Here is a 22,201-nt window from a genome sequence, read left to right as displayed (position 1 = left end):
TAACAGGGCGTTGGGCCAACGTGAGATGCCAGAACAGCTTCAATGCACCTTGGCATAGATCCTAAAAGTGTTTGGAACTCTATTGGAGGGATGCGACACTATTCTGACATGGGAATTTCCTTAATTTGGTGTTATTTTGTTGATGGTGGTTGAAAATGTCTCAGGTGCTGCTCCAGAATCTCCCATAAGTGTTCAATTGGTTTGAGATCTGGTGACTGAGACGCACACAGACACCCTACCCTTTGAGGCCCCACTTTCAAAGTCACTGAGTTCTCTTCTAGACATTGTAGCCAAAATAATGGCACAAGGGCACTAAGCATGATGGGATGATAATTTCTTAATTAACTCAGGAACCTCACCTGTGTGGCACCACCTGCTTTCAATATATTTTGTATCCCTCATTTACACAAGTGTCCTTTATTTTGGCAGTTACCTGTACAATGTTTCAGCACCCATCGTGATCCTTGACTGGCTTAAAGGCATACTTCGGGACTTTAGCAATGAGCCGATTTGTCTACTCCCCCAGAGTCAGATGAACTAGTGGATACCATTTCTGTGTCTTGGTGTCCAGTATGAAAAGTTCCAGGTAGTTTTGCAAACCAATGCTAACTAACGTTAGCGCAATGACTGGAAGTCTATGGGTATCTGCTAGCATCCTCTCACAGCCTCTTCTATTATCCTCCTCTAGACTACTGACGAGTCTCTAGACAAATGCAGATGCCTGTTGTGACAGACCACATAAAGTGCCATTCAGAGAAGAAATACGCCTATTTGAGCATCAAATGAGATCGTCTCGCTCACCACTTTGATGTCAGAGGGAACAAAAGAGTGAGGCTCAGAGGCAAATATACCTCATCCTCCATTGTTAGCGCTAATAGACAATAAATTACCTGAGGGAAGTTGTTTTAGCGCTAGCCAGCTGCCTCATTCAGCAGCATTAGCACTCAAATGGATCAGACAGACCATACCCACTGTGGCTATATATCATACTCAAAGCCTGTTAGCCTACTTCTCTTCACTGCTAATGCCCTCCATAGCTTGCCAGACAGTAATAGACTCTGTGGTAGAGTGGTCACCCCACGTCCTGTGGCCCTCTTCCAAATGATGTCACCTCTGGACTGGCTGTGAAGGCCAGTCGGTCAGTCGCATAATATAATGGAGAGGGTTCACTGTCTTGTTTGACCCCCACATATTGGAAAGCTGATGATAACATCACCGGCAGACCGCACACAAGCACATTAACTGGCAGGCTTTACTGTCCTGGGCTTGGCCTTGTCAGTCAAAGGGACAGTGAATGGTGGTGTTTGGGACACAAAAGGGATAGGCTTTGTTCATGACTATAATATGAGAATTTGGTGACAACGGCGTCTTCTCTCTTTCTGTGTCTCGCTCTCTTTCTCTCATTCTCTCACATTCCCTCTCTGTCTCCTCTCTTTTTTCTGTTTTTCTTTCTCGCTCTCTCTCTCTCTCGCTCTCCCTCCTCCCTCTCTTCATGTCTAGCTGTAGGAGCAATAGAACCAGCACATCTAGGCCTATATCAAGTTTCCTGCTGGAGACTTGTGTGTCTGTGATGGCAAAGCTCTAGGGGCCGTCTTGATCTCTGCGAAGAGGAAGGGACGAGATGCGACTGGAAGGTTACATCCTAAATGGCACTCTATTCCCTATATAGTGCACTACTTCAGACTCAGCTGACGAGGAGAAGAAGCAGCGAGTTACTAGATGACTGCTGTTGCGGTTTTTACTATCCTATTCAATCTACTGCCGTTGGATGAGGATTGTGTTAGTGGTTCAAGGCCAAACCGGCGGTGAAATATTTCACATGGTGGAATGAAATGACGTGAACAATATGCACTGGTTGTAAAAGCGATGATAGCCACTAGGAGAAACTAGGAGCACTATACCGAACAGTGCAGACCATCAGGCTTGAGGTGAAGTCGTGGATAGTTGTGTGTTTGAGTCTGTGATGGCATCACCGTTGTTTGAAGGTTAAGCATTTTAGAAGTTACTGTTCCCGTCTGTGGCATAGGGCATGTCCAGGGATTTAGACTGACTTCATTTCCACCCCTTAGATTTGATTACGCCTAGTAGTTTAATGAAGCTGTTGGTAGCAGTGACATTAGAACATACACACACACACACACACACACACACACACACACACACACACACACACACACACACACACACACACACACACACACACACACACACACACACACACACAGTGTGCAGTCTAAGCCAGCAGGAGTGATTTCAGAGGGGAAAACATCTAGATAAATCAACACAGTTCATTTTCTACCATAAAGTTTTCTAATTGACCTCTACACCAAATATGTTTGGAAGCTATTTTTCAAAAACAGATGATGACCTTTTGACCCACCAAACTACATCATTTTGGTCTAACTACACACATGGGTGCGCCCTTAGATCACAAAGGGACTGGCTTTTCATTTGAATACTTATTGTATGTTCATAATTTGAAATGACAACGCAAACAAACCCAGGAAAGGAGCCGAAAGGCTATCTACTAAGCCAAAGAGACTTAGGCTCAGGTCCATTGACAAGACATGCATCATATTTCTCAGCAGCCTACTTTGAGCATTACCAAAGCCATCTTATCTGTTCCAGACCATTTCTACACACACACCGGAGTTGTGATCTCAATTTTGACACAATGATTGTGATTTAGTTTCTATACGTAGACGGAATCGGATGTTCATGCATTTAACATTAATTTGCTTTGTCAGGTGCCTAAAATCATTGTGAAAACAGGTTTTTATACATTTTGTAAATGTATTTAAAAAAAAATAATAATAATATATATATATATATGTGTATTAAAAAAAAAAATATATATATATATTTACATATATATATTTACATATATATATTTACATATATATATATTTACATAAGTATTCAGACACTTTGCTATGAGACTTGAAATTGAGATCAGCTGCATCCTGTTTCCATTGATCATCCTTGATGTTTCTACAACTTGATTGGAGTCCACCTGTGGTAAATTCAATTGATTGGACATGATTTGGAAAGGCACACACCTGTCTATATATGGTACCACAATTGACAGTGCATGTCAGAGCAAAAACCAAGCCATGAGGTCGAAGGAATTGTCCTTAGAGCTCCGAGACAAGATTGTGTCGATGCACAGATCTGGGAATGCGTACCAAAAAAATGCCTGACTAATTTCTCTATCTCACCCTGCAGGGCTGGATGAACGAGATAGTGAACTACGACCCGGAGACATACCACGCCACTCTGACACACTCTGTGTATGTGAGACTGGAGGGCTCCATCCTGCGCCTGTCCAAACCCAACCGCAACATCGCCCGGCGGGCCACGCATAACGAATCCAAACCCGACGTCAGCTACATCAGCCAGAAGATCTACGACCTCACTGACAGCAAGGTGGGTGCATTTCCGCCTAGGTACAGATCTTGGATCAGCTTCCCCAACCCCAATCCTAACCTTAACCATTTTAAAGTGGAAAATGCAGATTGACCCACGATCAGCTACGGGCGGGGGTGAAGAGGGGTTGTGGGTGTATGTGTCACCATCTGCTATATATTACATATAGTATATGTGGTGTGTGTACTTGGCCTTGGTCTTGGAGTCCATTTCAGTTTTAAGTTCCCATTAGGCCACACACACACCCAACTCAATTAATCCTTGTATTCCCTCTCTAGATCTTTCTGGTGCCCCAGAATCTGGCCAGGAAGCGCGTGTGGAACAAGAAGTACCCTATCTGCATCGAGCTGGCCAAGCAGGACGACTTCATGTCCAAGGCAGAGGGCGACCACAGCGAAACCACACACGAGAGAACCACGGCCACAGGAGAGGCCAGCGCGGGGACGGAGGAGGCCAAAAGGTACTGTGGTCCAGAGCTGACCCTGTACCTGTTCGGTCGGACAGGGAGGGAGAAGGAGGAGTGGCACCGGAGGATCCTGCTGGCCTCCAAGACAGGGATGAAGAGGGCAACCAGTCTGCAGGGGATTAAGACCGGTCAGTGGATTGATCTTGGTGACACACTCACGGACCAACTTACACACACATTCTTCCATACGGGTTATTTACAGGAAGTTGTTACTTGTTGAGTCTCTTAATTCAACAATCATGTCTGGCGCTAGCATGCTTGCACATATATAGTGTACAATGTGAATGCACCTGAGGAAAGTGCAAGACTACATTTGTATTTCATAATGCACATGAAATATTTTGATCTAGCTGCTTCTTTCTAATATCTTGTTCGCCCCCCCACCGTCAGCCTTGAACTCCCACAGTCGCAGCAGCAGCCGCAGCAGTCTGGACGAGGTGCTAGCGTCTCAGCCAAGGACCAAGGACTCAACAGCAGGCATAACAGCCAAGACCAAGTCCCTACTGGACTACAGTGCATACATGGCCACCCTGGTGCCCCCCGAGACTGGCACTGCCACCCCCGTCGCTGCCACTAGTCCCGTAGTCCAGAGTCCACAGAGTAGCCCTGGGTTGGGCAAGAAGGTACACCATCAACACTCCCTTATTTCTTTCTCTTTTTGTGTCTTTAAAAAAAAGAAAATACTTTACTGTACTCTATTATTAAATTAATAATTTGTTTTTATTATACATAATTTCAGTAAATTAATTAAATTACAGTGCTAAGTTAAAGTTTATCATTTTTTTCTCCTCTTGTGTCCCCGCCTCCCTACTAGTTGCTGAGCAGCAGTAGCTTTGGCCCTGTCTTGGTGCTGGGGGAGGAGGAGCCTGTTGCCTGGGTGAACTCTCTGATTGGCCGGGTGGCATGGGACTTCCTGGGCGAGCCCTACTGGGCCGACGTGGTCTCGAAGAAGATCCAGATGAAACTCAGCAAGATCCGGGTGAGTGGCCTTTGACCTCTTGCCTCTCACCTATGGCCCTGTTGTGACAAAGGGCGTGTGTGCTTAAGAGCATTCTTACAATGTTGTATCTGTACTGTATTCTGTTACCACTGAGCTCCAGAAGGGATGAAGAAGAGGGAGAGTGCAAGGTTTATTTGGCTCGGAAGAAGAGTAGAGAGCAAGAATGGGCCATGCATGACTAATAATGAAAAAAACAAAACAAATTGACCAGGGAACTTAATGCCTCACAGTGGATCCTTCCGACTCTGCAGGGACACACACACACAAACAAACACACACACTCTAAATGTCAGCCACTTCCGCTGTGCAGCCCCGCCACAGGACTCAGAGACTCCACACTGGGCTCAGAGAGAGACTCTCATTCCTCTCTCTCTTCATCCCTGTTTTGTATCCTGGTCCTTCGATTACCCCCATTGTTTCATCTTTGGGGTTGTTACTAGCCCCATAATAGCCCTTCGTCTGGTCATATTCCCAATGTCATGTGGTGATGTTGGCTGTTAGTCTTGTTGTCTCAGCTAGCCGGTGTGAGGGAGTCGATAGGGGCCTTTGTGGCAGAAGAGAATGACTAGTAGAATGTGGGAGATGTCGAAGGAGCGAGTGAGTGGCCTGTTACCATCAACCTCTAACTTGCACTTACTATACCCCTGCAGCTGCTGACTGTGCGTGTGTAAAGAGATCTGCTTGACTGTTTCTTTCTCCTCCAGCTCCCCTACTTCATGAACGAGCTGACCCTGACAGAGCTGGACATGGGCGTGGCCACTCCCAGAATCCTTGGCGCCTCCAAACCCTCAGTGGACCATCAAGGTAAGAACCCTGGATGTGTTCTACTGTAATGTCCATCAACCAAATCCTGACCAATGAAGAAAATTGCAATGCATTGTGTTTATACACACACTCAAACACACATACTCTGCCACTAACACACTCGCTCAGCCAGGCTCCCACTGTGCAATGTGGTTTGAATTCCACTTCACACCGCCCCTGCGTTGCAATTGATCCCCTCCGATGCGTGGTGACATTGTGGCAGATGCAGGGCTGTCATTTAGAGCCGTGCTGTGCAATCTGTTTATTAGAATCACTGTTTCATTCAGGAAGGCCCTTTAGAAGGCATGAACTGTAGATTCAGGCCAGCATGGTTCTCTATAAACATACGGGCAGTTTTGTGGGTGTTTGTATGTCGTGTCGTGGAATTATTGCAATCAAAAGGAGAGACCTTTTACATTTCTTCAAAACACATCAACTTTATTATTTTATTCCAGCAGTAATGAAGTTTGTCAACGAAGTTGATTCGTTGAGAGCCCAACCAGCAGGACTATGCCACAGAATTTTCTAGTAACGTCCATCCTCCTGGATGTTCAGGACAAATAACAGATGAGAGGATTTATTCAAAGGCACATACTGCTCACTTGCACAATAATACTAACGCAACCTAGAATACTAAATATTTTCTTTTTAAAGGAACTGGAGATTAGTTCTCCCTGTTACCGACAGACAAACACACAGACACTAATCATGGAATGTTGTCTAATCACCAAACCATTGTAAATCCACTGTCAGTGTTAAAGAAGCCTGCTTTCAGCCCACACACACAGAGGAGTGTTCTAGAAATCCCCTATTCTGTTGCATAAAACAACCATTTTATGCAAGAACAGTATTATAACAATCTTGTCATTTCTGTTCTGACAGGCTGATTTTACATTCTCTTGATTTATTCGCACACGTCGCTACTGTTTAACACATGTACATTTTCTCTCTTTGCTCTGTCCGAGTACGGACGTGTCGGTGTGTTTTTGTGATGACTCCCCACCGCTCCCTTATCCAGCCCCTTTCTCTGATTAATAAGATTGTAATATTAGGGCTCTGTGTTGAGTTCATCGGCTCTGTCATAACCCCTGGACCAGGAGACAGTAACACCACTGAGAGACACAGTGCTAGCTAACAGTGCTAACAACGACTAAGCCGACCACAATGACACAGTAGGTTATTCATTGAACGAGACGCCAGACTGGTCCATGTCGGTGATGACTTTATGCTTCCACTCTGTATTGTAAGACTAAGAATTGTAACATTTACGTTCATCAACAGGAGGAGCATTTCCAATCCCAGTAGGGGCAATACCTCAACTCAATGAATATATCGATTAAGAAGAATTTGATCATTATGTTCCACAGGAGTCTACCCAATCCTGATAGGCGTTTACTCGCTCAATATCACTCATTGACAACATTATCGACGAGTACCGTGCTATGTTTAATCAATCTCTTGTTTAGAATATTCTGCTACTGTGATGGAATGAGTTTTGCGGGAAAATGCCTTGCTAAGTACAATGTAATCAAGTCCTGAGCTGTTGAGTGGGTCACATGGTTATCTGTTAGACTGAGTAAATAAAGGCTGAGGTACACTAGAGGGGCCATAGACTTGGCTGTTAGTTGCACAACCAACTTCTCAGTACAAACACACTGCAGTTTGTAGAGTACAGTTGAGCAGAAGTTTGGACGGTACATAATATGAATCAGCTCATAATGTGAATATGCCTCAACTTTAGTAGAGTGACTGTCGTTTGGTTGCTTTCTATCAGAGGTGGAGTGTCTCTCGTAACATCTAACCGTCAAGCACCTTACCTTCCGTATTTGCACAGTAGGTAATCATTATTGGGTGCATACACAGCACATGTCATTTCTGGGTACATACACCCTTAATGAAGTTATGCCCCACAGTGTAGATTTTCTTGCATCTTATTAGTGTGTGAATATTAGGAGAGATGGGTTCATGTGACATGTAGATCAGGTACTTTACATTCTAGCAATGGCCAACGATGACTGGCCCACTGAATGCCCCACTCCATTGGGGCATGGCCCTCCTATGGCCTCCATCCTATGGCCTCAAATTTTAATTGATGTCGCCCTCTCTTTTAAATTGCATATTCAATAACTTACAAAAAAAATTGAGGCTGAAATGGGGAATTTTATTTTAGGAATAAGGCCTGTTTTTCTTTTGAAGCCAGAAGGAGGCTGGTATCAGCTACATTTTTGCCTTTACTAGACTATGGGGTTATTTTATATATGAATGCTTCCGCTCAGTGTTTGCGATCAATTGACACCCTTTACCATGGCACATTGAGATTTATTTTAAACTGCAAAACCCTTATGCACCACTACACTTTGTATACCAGGGTTGGCTGGCCTTCTCTAGTCACTTGTAGGCTCAATCACTGGTATACTTTTATTTATGCCAGCAGCATACCACCATGCATACCACTGCTGGCTTGCTTCTGAAGCTAAGCAGGATTGGTCCTGGCCAGTTCCTGGATGGGAGACCAGATGCTGCTAGAAGTAGTGTTGGAGGGTCAGTAGGAGGCACTCTTTCCTCTGGTCTAAAAAAAATATCCCAATGCCCTGTGTAGGGTGCCATCTTTCGAATGGGACGTTAAACGGGTGTCCTGACTCTCTGAGGTCATTAAAGATCCCATGGCACTTATTGTAAGAGTAGGGGTGTTAACCCCGGTGTCCTGGCTAAATTCCCAATCTGGCCCTCAAACCATCACGGTCACCTAATCATCCCCAGTTTACAATTGGCTCATTAATCCCCCTCCTCTCCCCTGTAACTATTCCCCAGGTCGTTGCTGCAAATGAGAATGTGTTCTCAGTCAACTTATCTGGTAAAATAATGGATAAATTTAAAAAAATTACAAAGCCATTTTGGGTTTCTACCTATTTTTTTATTTTTCAGAAATGTGGTGGGTACTCTCTTTGTTCGCTGGACTTTATCCTGCTAACTGTTCCAAATGTCCCAACTGAATTTGGTAAAAGGGCTTTTGTGTACTCTGCGCCATCGTCTTGGAACGCCTTACAAAATACTTTTAAACTGGAAGAACTTGTCCCGATTGGTGTTTTTAAATCACTGATGAATGATTTTGAGACTGATTCCCTGACCTGTCAATGTTTTTAATTTGCTGTTTTTGATTTTGTTATACTCTTGTGAATTCTATGGTTTTTACTAGATTACTTGTAGTTTATCATGTTTGTCTGTAATTTTTGTAATGACTTGGTCTTGGCCAGGACGCTCTTGAAAAAGAGATTTTAAATCTCAATGAGCCCTTCCTGGTTAAATATAGGTGAAATAAATAAATTAGCTAGGGCCCCGTCTTGAATCTGCTTCCCCCACAGGGCTGAGTTCCGTCAAGAAGAGTTGAACACTAGTGAAAGAATGTGTGTATCCATGTCTGGCAGTTGGATTGTCGCTTCTCTACACTACCCATCTTTCATTCTACCAGTTTCTCTGTTCCCTCACTCTGTTCCTCTCATACCATTTCTTCCTCTTTTTGCCAAACACTCTCTGTCTCTCGGTATCTACCTGCTGTTCCTCTGTGAGTCACTGCCTCCAGTGTTTTGTCATTTCTATTACCCAGCGCTCTGAGACTTAATGGGAAAGGAAATGGATTCCACCACAGGCTGAGGGGAACAGATTCTGTTGGATCGGAGTTGGAGGAATGCACTTCCACTACACTCAGGGGGACTGGGTTGTGTTCATTAGTCACCAAACAGTAAAGTATTGAGTGAAATGGGGAGGGGCTACTTACTCTTTTCCAATAAGAATGAACACAACCCAGGCTTCCAGAGACAACCATTTTTTTGTGGGTTGTTAATTGTGTTTTTGTGTGAGTTGTAATGGGTTTAAAGAGTAATCAGCTTTCTGGGAAAATACTGTGTTATTGGCTGATGTTTTGCAGTGTAAGATGTTGTCAATGATATAGTGGTTCGATCCAACTAGGTTACAGAGTCCCACTATCTCGCAACCTAATGTTACTTGGTAATGATCATATACTGCAACCGTTTCGAAATAGGCCCCCAAGTAAGTAGGGATTAGGTCAATATTGAACTCTCACGAACAGTAGAATTTGCTGACGAATCTAGCTGGAAAACATCATTCATTTTACATCAACAAATAACCTTAAATTCTTTACATTTTCATCTCTGAAACATGTTTATTTTATTTTTATTTTGGCAACCCCACTGCAGTGCCAGCTCAAGGTCTCTGCCTTCTGCCCTTACTGGAAACTGCTGGGCAACCACGATCAATAAAACTCACTGGCAGTGGAATAGACGGTGGACCTAAGGACCCACATCTTTCTCTCGGTCTCTCTGTCTGTCTGTCTGGTCCTGCTCTGCTCGTCTGTCTCGTCACCATTCCAGCTCACCCCAATTAGGCCAGAGTTGGTCGTTCAATACATCTCTCGCAGCTCCCCCCACGCTATCAGCCCTGCCCTCCCTTAACCCCTAACGCTGTCGGGCACAGCCTTCTTATCAAATCAAATGTATTTATATAGCCCTTCGTACATCAGCTGATATCTCAAAAGTGCTGTACAGAAACCCAGCCTAAAACCCCAAACAGCAAGCAATGCAGGTGTAGAAGCACGGTGGTTAGGAAAAACTCCCTAGAAAGGCCAAAACCTAGGAAGAAACCTAGAGAGGAACCAGGCTATGTGGGGTGGCCAGTCCTCTTCTGGCTGTGCCGGGTGGAGATTATAACAGAACATGGCCAAGATGCTCAAATGTTCATAAATGACCAGCATGGTCGAATAATAATAAGGCAGAACAGTTGAAACTGGAGCAGCAGCACGGCCAGGTGGACTGGGGACAGCAAGGAGTCATGCCAGGTAGTCCTGGGGCATGGTCCTAGGGCTCTGGTCCTCTGAGAGAGAGAGAGAGAGAGAAGGAGAGAATTAGAGAACATACACTTAGATTCACACAGGACACCGAATTGGACAGAAGTACTCCAGATATAACAAACTGACCCAGCCCCCCGACACAAACTACTGCAGCATAAATACTGGAGGCTGAGACAGGAGGGGTCAGGAGACACTGAGGATGCACCTGAGCTCAATCTCTCAAAACAAAGGGTCTGAATTCTTATCTAAATAAGGTATTTCTGTTTTCACTTTGTCTTTATGGGTTATTGAGTGTAGATTGATGAGGAAAGAAATTAATTTAATACATTTTAGAGTAAGGCTTTAACTTAACAGAATGTGGAAAAAGTAAAGGGGTCTGAATACTTTCCGAATGCACCGTATGAGTCTGTGTGTCATCTATTGATCGACTGTCTGATTAAGCCGGTTAGAATTCCCATCATTCCTGCTGTGGGAGAGATACAACTGGTGTGTTAGTGTGAAGTCTTACTGTGTTGCTAAGAGAGAGTGCATGGTCTCTCACTAACGTACATACACGCCTGCATCATCTATCAACCCAGGAGTGCCCCCTAGTGGTGTAAAGTGGCTCTCTCCCAAAGTACAGTTCCATGATGTGCGTGTGTGTGTTACCGTGTATGTGCTAGTGTGTGTCTGTATTCCCGTGCTGCTGTGTAATAGTGTGTGTGATGGTCCCCCTGTTCGGAGAACCCAGGTCTGCCCCATGTGAGGGAGGCTTTGGGCCGGGGCCTTGATAGGGTATTTCTCTAACCCAGATTAACAGAGCTGGGGCTTTCAGAAGAGACGCATGTTTATGCAGCGAGGAGCACCCCGCTGACATCAAACGAGCCCTGTGAGGGGTATCGCACGGAGTCCAACTGTTTCCCCTCTGTTCAAAGGGCCCTGTGATCTCTCTTTTTGTATCCCTCACTTCGGTTCTCTTCCACTGTCTGGCAATGGGAGAAGGATGGAGGGAGGGAGAGGGGAGGGAGATTTGAGAGCGGGATGAATGTGGGGGTCCGAGATGCTAGGGGGAGGGGAAGAGGCAGGGGAGCGAGGAAGACTGGGCGGGAGAAGTCAATGGCAGACTGAAGGCTAGTGTCCTGGAGCATTCGCCACAGACTGAGAACCTTTAGCCAGATCTACTCAACTTTTAGGCTCTGCAGATCTGGAAAGTTCATCACTTACTGTAGTTTCCAATGACTTTACCTGAAGCGATGCTATTTGTCTTCATGCTGCGGTCAGTGGTGGTAGGTTACTGTTCAATGCTGGGTCAAGTAGTTTTGTTTGTCAACGTGATCATCTAATGTGTTCCTCCACTCCATTGGCATTCTTCCAAACAAACATTGAGATGTGTAATTTCGACTACACACACGGGGACACACGCCCGCCCTACACACACACCAACCTCTGTCTGTCTGTCTCCCCCAGGTCTGTGGTTTGACTTGGAGATTTCGTACAGCGGCTCCTTCCTGATGACCCTGGAGACTAAGATGAACCTGATCAGACTGGGGAAGGACGGAGATGGCGTGCGCATCAGAGACATCAGCAAGGATGGGTAAGGGGAAGGAACGGTCCTCACTAAACACAACACTGACTGGTGTGTGACCTACTCTAATAATGATTATAAACGTTCATTCTAGGTTTACAGTGTCAGTTAAAATACTGTTAACCCATGAAACATTGAATGAACATAATTACTCTCGAAGGTGGTTGCACAGGGTGGAATAACCTTAATTTCCCACAGTAAACATTTGTGTAGCCATATGGGAAGTATGAGACATTCTCTTCACTATCCAGTGGGATATTAACCTTATTAATAGCTGCTTTGTTGACAAATTTGCACTGACGTTCTTGAAACAACTGGTTTCCACCGTTTTCCACCTCTGAACACATAATGAGAGAATTAGCTTTCCACAGGATCAGGGGTTTAGCGACCTGTTCTCTTAACTGGTCTTCTGTACACTCTCCCTTTTTCTCTGTCTGTCCTTCCTTCCTTCCGTTCCTGGACGCACCCTTACATGGATATTTCCTTCACCTGGTGAGTGCTGAGTTTCTCTGGGGCCTTCTCATTTCCATTTTCTTTTAATTTCAATCTGTTTTTGTGGTCATTTCATTACAGATGGCTTCCATCCCATCTCAGTGTTTTCCATTCGCGCCGGCTGATGTTGTCGGCTAATCATCCAGTTCGACTCATTTGTAGCTTGCTACATTTTCCACTTCATATTAACTAGGTTACTTTTCATTTTAAAAGTTTCAATTCGCTAGTCCGTCGAGCCCTGTCCTGCTCGAATGAACGATATGATTCTTTTACAGATCTATTGATAGGATAGGCGCCTGTCACAAAGCGAGCGATGACAGGAAACGCAGCAGAGAGGAAGAGTCGAAGCGAGAGGTTTCACTCTCCAAAATCTTTCCAAAATAAGCCCTATGGGATTATTTTAAACCTAAGCTTGTCGCCTGTCTTCCCTTGTTTGGGACGACTCCCCCCATTGGTAGGGAGCATCTTGTCATTATATACAGATCTCTGGTTGTAGTTAAATTCCTTTACACGGAGTAGGTAGAGAGAGTGATGCTTATGAAATCCACGACTTAGCCTATTTTAATTTCTGACACACATTTCTTTTCTTTTGGGTGTTTCCAACAAGTGTTTACTAGTTTATCATAGGTGTCGAACTGACTGAATATAGTCCTTCTCCTATACACCTTTGCCATTCATAAATCACACAACGTGGTTATATGTAAATGGTATCACACGGGGACAAGTAAACCAAAGGATTTCCTAGGTTTCCTTTCCTAGGATGTTGTGTCTTGCCAGACAGTGTCGCTGAAGTGAGTGACTCTCATCTGTCAGTGTAGCCTACCGAATCGCATCAGTGAGAGAGTCGTTCACTTGTCTCCCTAATTTTCATAGGCTACTGGTAGGCCGAAGCTTTTTGGCGCTTACATGCAGACAAATTATGAAAACATTCGATGAAGATGGCGATTCATCATTTATTTATATAGCCCTTCGTACATCAGCTGATATCTCAAAGTACTGTACAGAAACCCAGCCTAAAACCCCAAACAGCAAGCAATGCAGGTGTAGAAGCACGGTAGCTAGGAAAAACTCCCTAGAAAGGCCAAAACCTGGGAAGAAACCTAGAGAGGAACCAGGCTATGTGGGGTGGCCAGTCCTCTTCTGGCTGTGCCGGGTGGAGATTATAACAGAACATGGCCAAGAAAAGACTGTTGCGCAGCAACTCATTAAAATGGAATTCAACAATATTTAAAAAACTAAATGTATTGAACTGTAATGACTTTTCCCAAGTTTATCATAAGACATGAACTAGAGATGGACCGATTATGATTTTTCAACGCCGTTGCCGATTATTGGAGGACCCAAAAAGCCGATACCGATTAACCGGACAATTTAAAAAATATATATTTGTAATAATGACAATTACAACAATACTGAATGAACACTTATTTTAACTTAATACATCAATAAAATCAATTTAGCCTAAAATAAAATGAAACATGTTCAATTTGGTTTAAATAATGCAAATACAAAGTGTTGGAGAAGAAAGTAAAAGTGCAATATGTGCCATGTAAAAAAGCTAATGTTTAAGTTCCTTGCTCAGAACATGAGAAGAATATGAAAGCTGGTGGTTCCTTTTAACAGGAGTCTTCAATATATTCAATATATTCCCAGTTAAGAAGTTTTAGGTTGTAGTTATTATAGGAATTATCGGACAATTTCTCTCTTATACGATTTGTATTTCATATACCTTTTGACTATTGGATGTTCTTATAGGCACTTTAGTATTGCCAGTGTAACAGTATAGCTTCCGTCCTTCTCCTCACCCCTACCTGGGCTCAAACCAGGAACACATCGACAACAGCCACCCTCGAAGCAAGGGGAACAACTACTCCAAGTCTCAGAGGTCTTAGGTCATTAATAATATGGTCGAATCCGGAAACTATCATCTCGAAAACAAAACGTTTATTCTTTCAGTGAAATACGGAACCGTTCCGTATTTTATCTAACAGGTGGCATCCATAAGTCTAAATATTCCTGTTACATTGCACAACCTTAAATGTTATGTGATAATTACGTAAAATCCTGGCAAATTAGGCGGCCCAAACTGTTGCATATACCCTGACTCTGCGTGCAATGAATGCAAGAGTAGTGACACAATTTCACCTGGTTAATATCGCCTACTAATCTGGATTTCTTTTAGCAAAATATGCAGGTTTAAAAATATACACTTCTGTGTATTGATTTTAAGAAAGACATTGATGTTTATGGTTAGGTACAGTCGTGCAACGATTGTGCTTTTTTCGCAAATGCGCTTTTGTTAAATCATCCCCCGTTTGGCGAAGTTGGCTGTCTTTGTTAGGAAAAAATAGTCTTCACAGAGTTCACAACGAGTCAGGTTAGCAGGCAATATTAACTAAATATGCAGGTTTAAAAAATATATACTTGTGTATTGATTTTAAGAAAGTCATTGATGTTTATGGTTAGGTACACATTGGAGCAACGACAGTCCTTTTTCGCGAATACGCACCACATCGATTATATGCAACGCAGGACACGCTAGATAAACTAGTAGTATCATCAACCATGTGTAGTTAACTAGTGATTATGATTGATTGTTATTTTTTAAGATAAGTTTAATGCTAGCTAGCAACTTACCTTGGCTTCTTACTGCATTCGCGTAACAGGCAGTCTCCTTGTGGAGTGCAATGTAATCAGGTGGTTAGAGAGTTGGACTAGTTAACTGTAAGGTTGCAAGATTGAATCCCTGAGCTGACAAGGTAAAAATCTGTCGTTCTGCCCCTGAACAAGGCAGTTAACCCACCGTTCGTAGGCCGTCATTGAAAATAAGAATGTGTTCTTAACTGACTTGCCTAGATAAAGGTGTAAAAAAAAAAAAAAAAAATCGGTGTCCAAAAATACCGATTTCCGATTGCTATGAAAACTTGAAATCGGCCCTAATCTGCCATTCCGATTAATCGGTCGACCTCTAACATGAACAGAATCCATCAATGCAACTTTCTGAAGAGGCATTGAAAATGTCCTTCTGTATGCGTGTGGCGCGCGGGTCTACCACTTTGTGTAAGTCATTAACAATTATGCTAAAGAAATGTCTTCTGGTAGATGGTTTTCCCAACAACATTTAACTGTGCAGGTTAACTACAAACTACCCTATGTTTACCTGGAAAAATTATATCACGAGTGGGCATTTGTTTAGCAAACTCTAACATCACACTACTTGCTTGCTGTGCACATGAAACTACACCCCATTTTTTTTTTTTTTTTTTTTTTTTTTTTTTTTTTTTTTTCCCAGACCTGAAGTGGTCTCTTGATGTGGTTTAAGCGTTATTGTGGACTTAGAGCACTCACATTTGTTGTTTTTCTTTTAAATTGTGAATTTGAAACGAAAAACCTGAAACAAATGGAATCCTCTTAAACACAAAACCTTTTTATACATTTTTCTAGATAATGTGGGCTATTTCATATTTCTGTTTTCATTAACAACATCATTTGAAGAACAAACATCATTGTGGCAATTCATATCTTGCAGTTAAACTGTAGATAAGACTTTAATCTCAAAGGTTTAATGTTCTCTTAGTCCTGATCATATAACCCTAGACTGAGACACTGTTCAAAACAACTAACAATATACTGAACTCATGCATTTTCAGTAACTTAAATTGTCATGTCTTTCTACACAATACCACAACAAATGTTTCAAATCTGTGAGAAACTCAATAAAGTATTCAATAATTCAATGTGCTCGGCGGGGGGGGGGGACTACAAAGGGTCAAAATAACACAGAAAAACACTTGTATTTCCTCGTGTGAACAGGCTTTGGAGTTCATCTCCCTCTGATGAATCCATAATGAATCGTGTGTGTGTGTGTGCCAGGTACAGACCACGGACGTACTGCCTGGCGGACAGTGATGAGGAATCATCCAGTGCAGGGTCCTCCGACGAAGAGGATAGTTCAGAGGTCACCAATGATGTCCCTGGAGCAGAGGGGTGAGACTAATTACAGTGTATTTACTTTAACCCTGATTATTTACCTTGTTTACCTTTTTCAAGTACCTTTCTGTACTACTTGTATGTAATCCAGACTTTAACTTAATTCAGACTTTTACATAAATCAAGGTAGATTTGCGCGACAAAGTAACACCCCTAAATCTCTCCTCTCCATTAGATACATGGGGGGCCGCCAGCCCAGTAAGATCATGCGCTTCGTGGACAAGATCGCCAAGTCCAAGTACTTCCAGAAGGCCACCGAGACGGAGTTCATCAAGAAGAAGATGGAGGAGGTGTCCAACACGCCCCTGCTGCTCACCGTGGAAGTACAGGCGCTCCAAGGAACGCTGGCCGTTAACATCCCACCCCCGCCCACTGACAGGATATGGTATGTTCTTAACAGCTTCATGTATAACTATATCATACCTCCGTCCACCAACAGGATATGCTACACCCCAACACATTCATACCACCTCAATACATAATGAATACACTTTAATATAGTATTATAGGGGTGCCAATCAAACACTTGTTGGCATACTGTTGTGCATTAGTTAATGCTGTTCTTCAATGCACTTGAGCCCTCTGCTGGTGACTGATCACATCCCTGGAAAACTGACATTTTATGTACCTTATTATTCTGAGTAACCTTTACCATTAACTTCTTGATGCACCCATCCCGTTACCGGGATCATTTTCGTCAACATCCGCTGAATTGCAGAGCGTCAAATTCAAATTAAATTATTAAAAATATTACATTTTTATGAAATCACAAGTGCAATATAGCAAAACACAGCTTAGCTTATTGTTAATCCACCTGGCGTGTCAGATTTCAAAAAAGCTTTTAGGCGAAAGCATACCAAGCGTTTATGTAAGGAGATCTCTCTCAGCAGACAAAACGTTACAAACAGCTAGCAGCCAAATAGATTTGTCATGAAGTCAGAAAAGCAATAAAATGAATCGCTTACCTTTGATGATCTTCGGATGTTGGCACTCACGAGACTCCCAGTTACACAATAAATGTTCCTTTTGTTCAATAAAGATTATTTTTGTATCCAAAATACCTCCATTTGGTTGGCGCGTTATGTTCAGAAATCCACAGGCTCGAGCGGTCACGACCGGGCAGACGAAAATTCCAAATAGTATCCGTAAAGTTCGTAGAAACATGTCAAAGGTTTTTTATAATCAATCCTCAGGTTGTTTTTACAATATATAATCGATAATATTTCAAGCAGGACTGTAGCTTCTACAATAGGAGAGAGAGAGAATGTCTGCTCCAAGCTGTTGCACATGCAAAACTCTGCTGGCACCCAGCCATACAATAACGCAATGTGATCTTTCTCGCTCATTTTTCAAAATAAAAGTCTGAAACTATGTCTAAAGACTGTTCACACCATGGGGAAGCCATAGGCAAAGGAATCTGGTTGATATCCCTTTAAATGGAGCGAAGCCAGGCAATGGAACAGAGAGCTTTCAGGAAAAACAGCACACCCGGGTTGGATTTTCCTCAGGTTTCTGCCTGCAATATCAGTTCTGTTATACTCACAGACAATATTTTGACAGTTTTGGAAACTTTAGTGTTTTCTATCGTAATCTGACAATTATATGCAGATTCTGGGCCTGAGAAATAGGCAGTTTCATTTGGGTACGTTTTTCACCCAAACATCAAAATACTGCCCCCTACACTCAAAAGGTTAACTTGCCCACACAGTACAATAACCAATGACCCAATGAGTGCTGCGTGATCTGTTATAGTTGAAATTTACACCCTGGTGTTTCTTTAGTGTGTTTGTTGACTCTGTTTTGAATCGCAGGTATGGCTTCAGGAGTCCACCCCACCTGGAGTTAAAGGCTCGGCCCAAACTGGGAGAGCGAGAGGTCACACTGGCCCACGTCACCGACTGGATCGAGAAGAAACTGGACCAGGAGTTTCAGGTATGTGTGTGTGTGTGTGTGTGTGTGTCTGCATGCCTGTGTCTGCATGCCTGTGTCTGCATGCCTGTGTCTGCATGCCTGTGTCTGCATGCCTGTGTCTGCATGCCTGTGTCTGCATGCCTGTGTCTGTGTACTTTGTCCAAACTGTATGTCCGCATACTACATCCAAATGTATCACCTCTGAATCTCTCCCATCTTCTCTCCGACGTAGAAAATCTTTGTCATGCCAAACATGGACGACCTGTGGCTGACCATCATGCACTCTGCCATGGACCCCCGCTCTTTTGGAACGCCCTCCGCCTCCACAGCCGATACGACCCAGAGGGAAACAGAGCCCTCCGAAACAGAGGGGGGTGCCACTAACGGCATATGAAGGATTGTTTACAGTATTTGCCTGAAACGTGTGAATTAGAATGGGAGCCAAGGGGCCTTGTAGTAGTATAAGGCTTGTCGGTGTATAAGGACATACAAAAAGACATCCGTTACCACATAGACATTCCAATAGCTCCATACCCAAGGGTCTTTTTTTGTCACTGGTAGAACAGGATGACCTCATCAGATGAACTTTGACCCTTTAACAAGCTCACTGACGGAACGAGACAGGTCAGTCAACCAACCAGGAAGGACAAACACTAAAAATAAAAACTGTCACTGCTGTTTTTTTTTTTTTTTTTTGTTTTTTTAAATCTGTGTAGGATGAACAGACTTAGAAAATTAAATTTTTTAAATAATGTCACATGTAACAGTGATACAACCTTTGACAGGGGCAGGTTAGAGGCTAGTGGTATAGGTGGAACGGAGTGAAGAGTTTCTGTGGGTTATAAGGTTACACAGTGTCCTATGAACACATGGTTATTTTGCATTCACCGTTCACCTTACGTCCTCGATAGGAAACAACTTTTGTTTGGGGACCCAAATCAAGAGAATAGAGTGAAAAGAAATAGTTGAATGAGACATGCAACCGCTAGATTATACTTTTGTTATTGTACAGGTGTGTCTGCATTTGAGTGAGCATTTGTGTGTGTGAAGCCTGACACTAAAAGCAGGAGTGGATACTTTTGACAATGTCACATGTATTATTGGCCATATGATTTGAGGCATCAATGCTACCCTATGCTTTGTGTCCTAATGCTCATGATCTGTGTCCAGGTGAACACTAACAGTATGTACACTTGCTGTGACCCCACATATCTTACTGCTCGGGGTAGAAGTTCCCCTTTACTACAGGTCTAGAATCAGATTACTCCACCCCAAATTCTAACTGTTTTGGGGATGAGAATATGTCTGACCCTACTGTATATCAGTGGCAAGGGGGAAAGTTCTACCTATTCCCCTCTTCACTGTACACCACACCTCTTTATATGCAAATGATCACTGTGTCCATATCTATATGGAAGCAGCTATATGAAGCCCCTCCCCTCGTTTGTCTCTGGAAGCCAATGCTATAGGGTTAGCCGTCATTACCTAGGCAACACGTGTCTTTAATTCACTAATGCCTATGCAAATTCCTTGCTAACTAAGGACATGGACATGAGGTGAGCAATGAGAAAGTAGTATATATATATATATAAAATCTTGTGAAGATACATCTCATAGAAATGTATTTCTGAAGAGGTGTACATAAGGGGCCTAACACTTGTTGAATGTATGTATGGCTATATTGACAGATTGTTGGACTGTTTTATTGTTTGTTGTATGGAAACTATTCCTAACCAAACACATGGATTATTTTGATTGGGGTATGCCAAGTATTGCACAACTTAAACAGAAGTTTGAATTAATTTTTTCCTTGTAAACACTAATGCAATTGTATCTACAGACATGTATTGCATCTTTGCAGTGCTATTGTGTTATACTCTCTCTAGCATGTACAATACCCATGGCACGTTGAGACCATTCCTGTGGTGCTCGGCACCACATATGTTTTCATTTATTCTTTCAAATGATGTTTTTTAAGTTTTTTTTTGTGTGTGTGTATTTTCAAATGGCCATCATCAACAGTTGCCAATGCTTGGAAATGAGCCACCTTGCCAGATGTGCTCCATGACACTTGGTAGAGTTAAACTAAATGATGTAGTGTACCCTTTGCCAAAACTATCATTAATACTGGGAAAATAAACTTGTTAACTCCAAAAACAATTTAAATCTAAAACATCATCACTATTGAAGTCTGAATCATTTTCTATACTGTACTGTTATGTTTTCTTAATTTTGAAGTTTTAAATGCACAGTATTGGATTTGTTTACATGAATTCCTATTTGTTTTCATTCCTTTTATTTGTCAGGACACTAAAGCACTGTTGTAGAATGTCATTGATGAAGGAATATCTCGTTTTCACTTTCCTTTAACAGTACTTCTAATTCGTTTCTTTCTTCATTTTCATTTATTGATTATTTGGTTGGTAATATTATTATTATTGAAACCCTTGATAAAAATGAGCCAAAAAAAATATCAAATAAATTATACGTACTGCGCTATATTGCATGCATTTTTTTGTTTGTTGAAATTGTGATTTATTGTATATTAACACAATTGCTCAGAGAAAGAGATTTAGTTTAAAAAGTATTAAATCGATTATCAAAACGGTAGGCGTCAAAGTAATTGGCACCCCTGTTTTCAGTACCCCAGCACTGTACCTTTGTGAGAATAATGACACTGAGCCTTTAAAGAACATTTTAAAAAAGATTGGAGAACACAGTGGGAGGGATCTGGGGAGCGTGCTAAAAGTATTGAAAACAGGGGTGGCAATCATGTTGACCCCTCACTTAAAAAATGAGCAATTGTATTCTCTGAGCAATTGTATTCGTATAAAATAATTTTCAAATGTTTTGGCGTATACAATATAGCTCAGTATTTGTGTTATTTATTTTATACAGTCTCTTTGCTCATCTTTATCAGGGGTGCCAATAATTATGGACCTGAATGTAGGCATAGTACCAGGTTGAATTAGAACGTTTTGTAAAGCTTTGTCTGCTTGTCTGAAAGACAATGTACAATGACAGAATGATATGAATATCACATCCAGATTTATACGAAAAGAGTTGATGATTCTGCAAATGGATGGATTATCTAGATTTTTAAGGACAAATTTGTTGAGCCTCATCCATGTCTCCTGCTTGGCTGGAACATGTCTCTTAGTTGGGAGAGACAAAGTTTCCCGAAAGAAGTTATCTAAAATGATGCCTTTTTATTTTTACAAAATAATGTTATTTGTTGATTTAGCAGGCTTTGTTCTTTTCTGTTATCGATTTTTGTACGACTATGAATTGCAATGGTATTGTGGTACAAATTATTAAAAAATATCAGCTGGCTTTGTAATTATTTGCTTATTCACTCTTTTTTTATGATCCTATTGTTTTTGTCATATACTGAAGTTATTATAACTGCCACACTCACATGCCCATGCATCAATATTTAAAATGTTCAAATTCATTCATCTCTGTAAACCCATATACTGCAACGCTTGAATTGTCCACAAATTTCAATCATGAATATTCATGAGGGGCGGTTTATTCAATTACTAGGCTCTAACCCCCTTATCCCTTCACGGAAGTGTATCGTTTCCTAGCAACGCCTGACCGGCTGACAAACAGTGGTGAGTGCCTGTTTTAAGTTTGCAAATTCAATTTAGTACTACTAGCTACAGGATTATTTGTTGTTGC

The 22,201-nt window shown here is 42.3% G+C and overlaps 1 protein-coding gene across 3 annotated transcripts in view; it reads left to right on the top strand.

The window, feature by feature from the left end:
• Positions 1-21,857, top strand: part of LOC135539351 (testis-expressed protein 2-like) — a 57,260-nt gene extending 35,403 nt beyond the window's left edge. For 2 of the 3 annotated variants that reach the window (XM_064965175.1, XM_064965174.1), the window contains exons 4-13: positions 3,226-3,426; positions 3,705-4,020; positions 4,283-4,515; positions 4,707-4,871; positions 5,597-5,696; positions 12,007-12,133; positions 16,490-16,603; positions 16,782-16,991; positions 18,418-18,538; positions 18,750-21,857. In XM_064965175.1, the coding sequence (XP_064821247.1) occupies positions 3,226-3,426; positions 3,705-4,020; positions 4,283-4,515; positions 4,707-4,871; positions 5,597-5,696; positions 12,007-12,133; positions 16,490-16,603; positions 16,782-16,991; positions 18,418-18,538; positions 18,750-18,911 (1,749 nt within the window). In that variant the 3' untranslated portion in view covers positions 18,912-21,857. The remainder of the gene's footprint in view (positions 1-3,225; positions 3,427-3,704; positions 4,021-4,282; positions 4,516-4,706; positions 4,872-5,596; positions 5,697-12,006; positions 12,134-16,489; positions 16,604-16,781; positions 16,992-18,417; positions 18,539-18,749) is intronic. The other variant, XM_064965176.1, reaches the window with a different exon arrangement.
• The last annotated feature ends 344 nt before the right edge of the window (positions 21,858-22,201 follow it).

This window comes from Oncorhynchus masou, chromosome 5 (genome assembly GCF_036934945.1).
Source record: "Oncorhynchus masou masou isolate Uvic2021 chromosome 5, UVic_Omas_1.1, whole genome shotgun sequence".
Taxonomy (NCBI): domain Eukaryota; kingdom Metazoa; phylum Chordata; class Actinopteri; order Salmoniformes; family Salmonidae; genus Oncorhynchus; species Oncorhynchus masou.
Note: the sequence above shows the minus strand (reverse complement) of the source record. Positions and strands in the feature narration are given on the sequence as shown.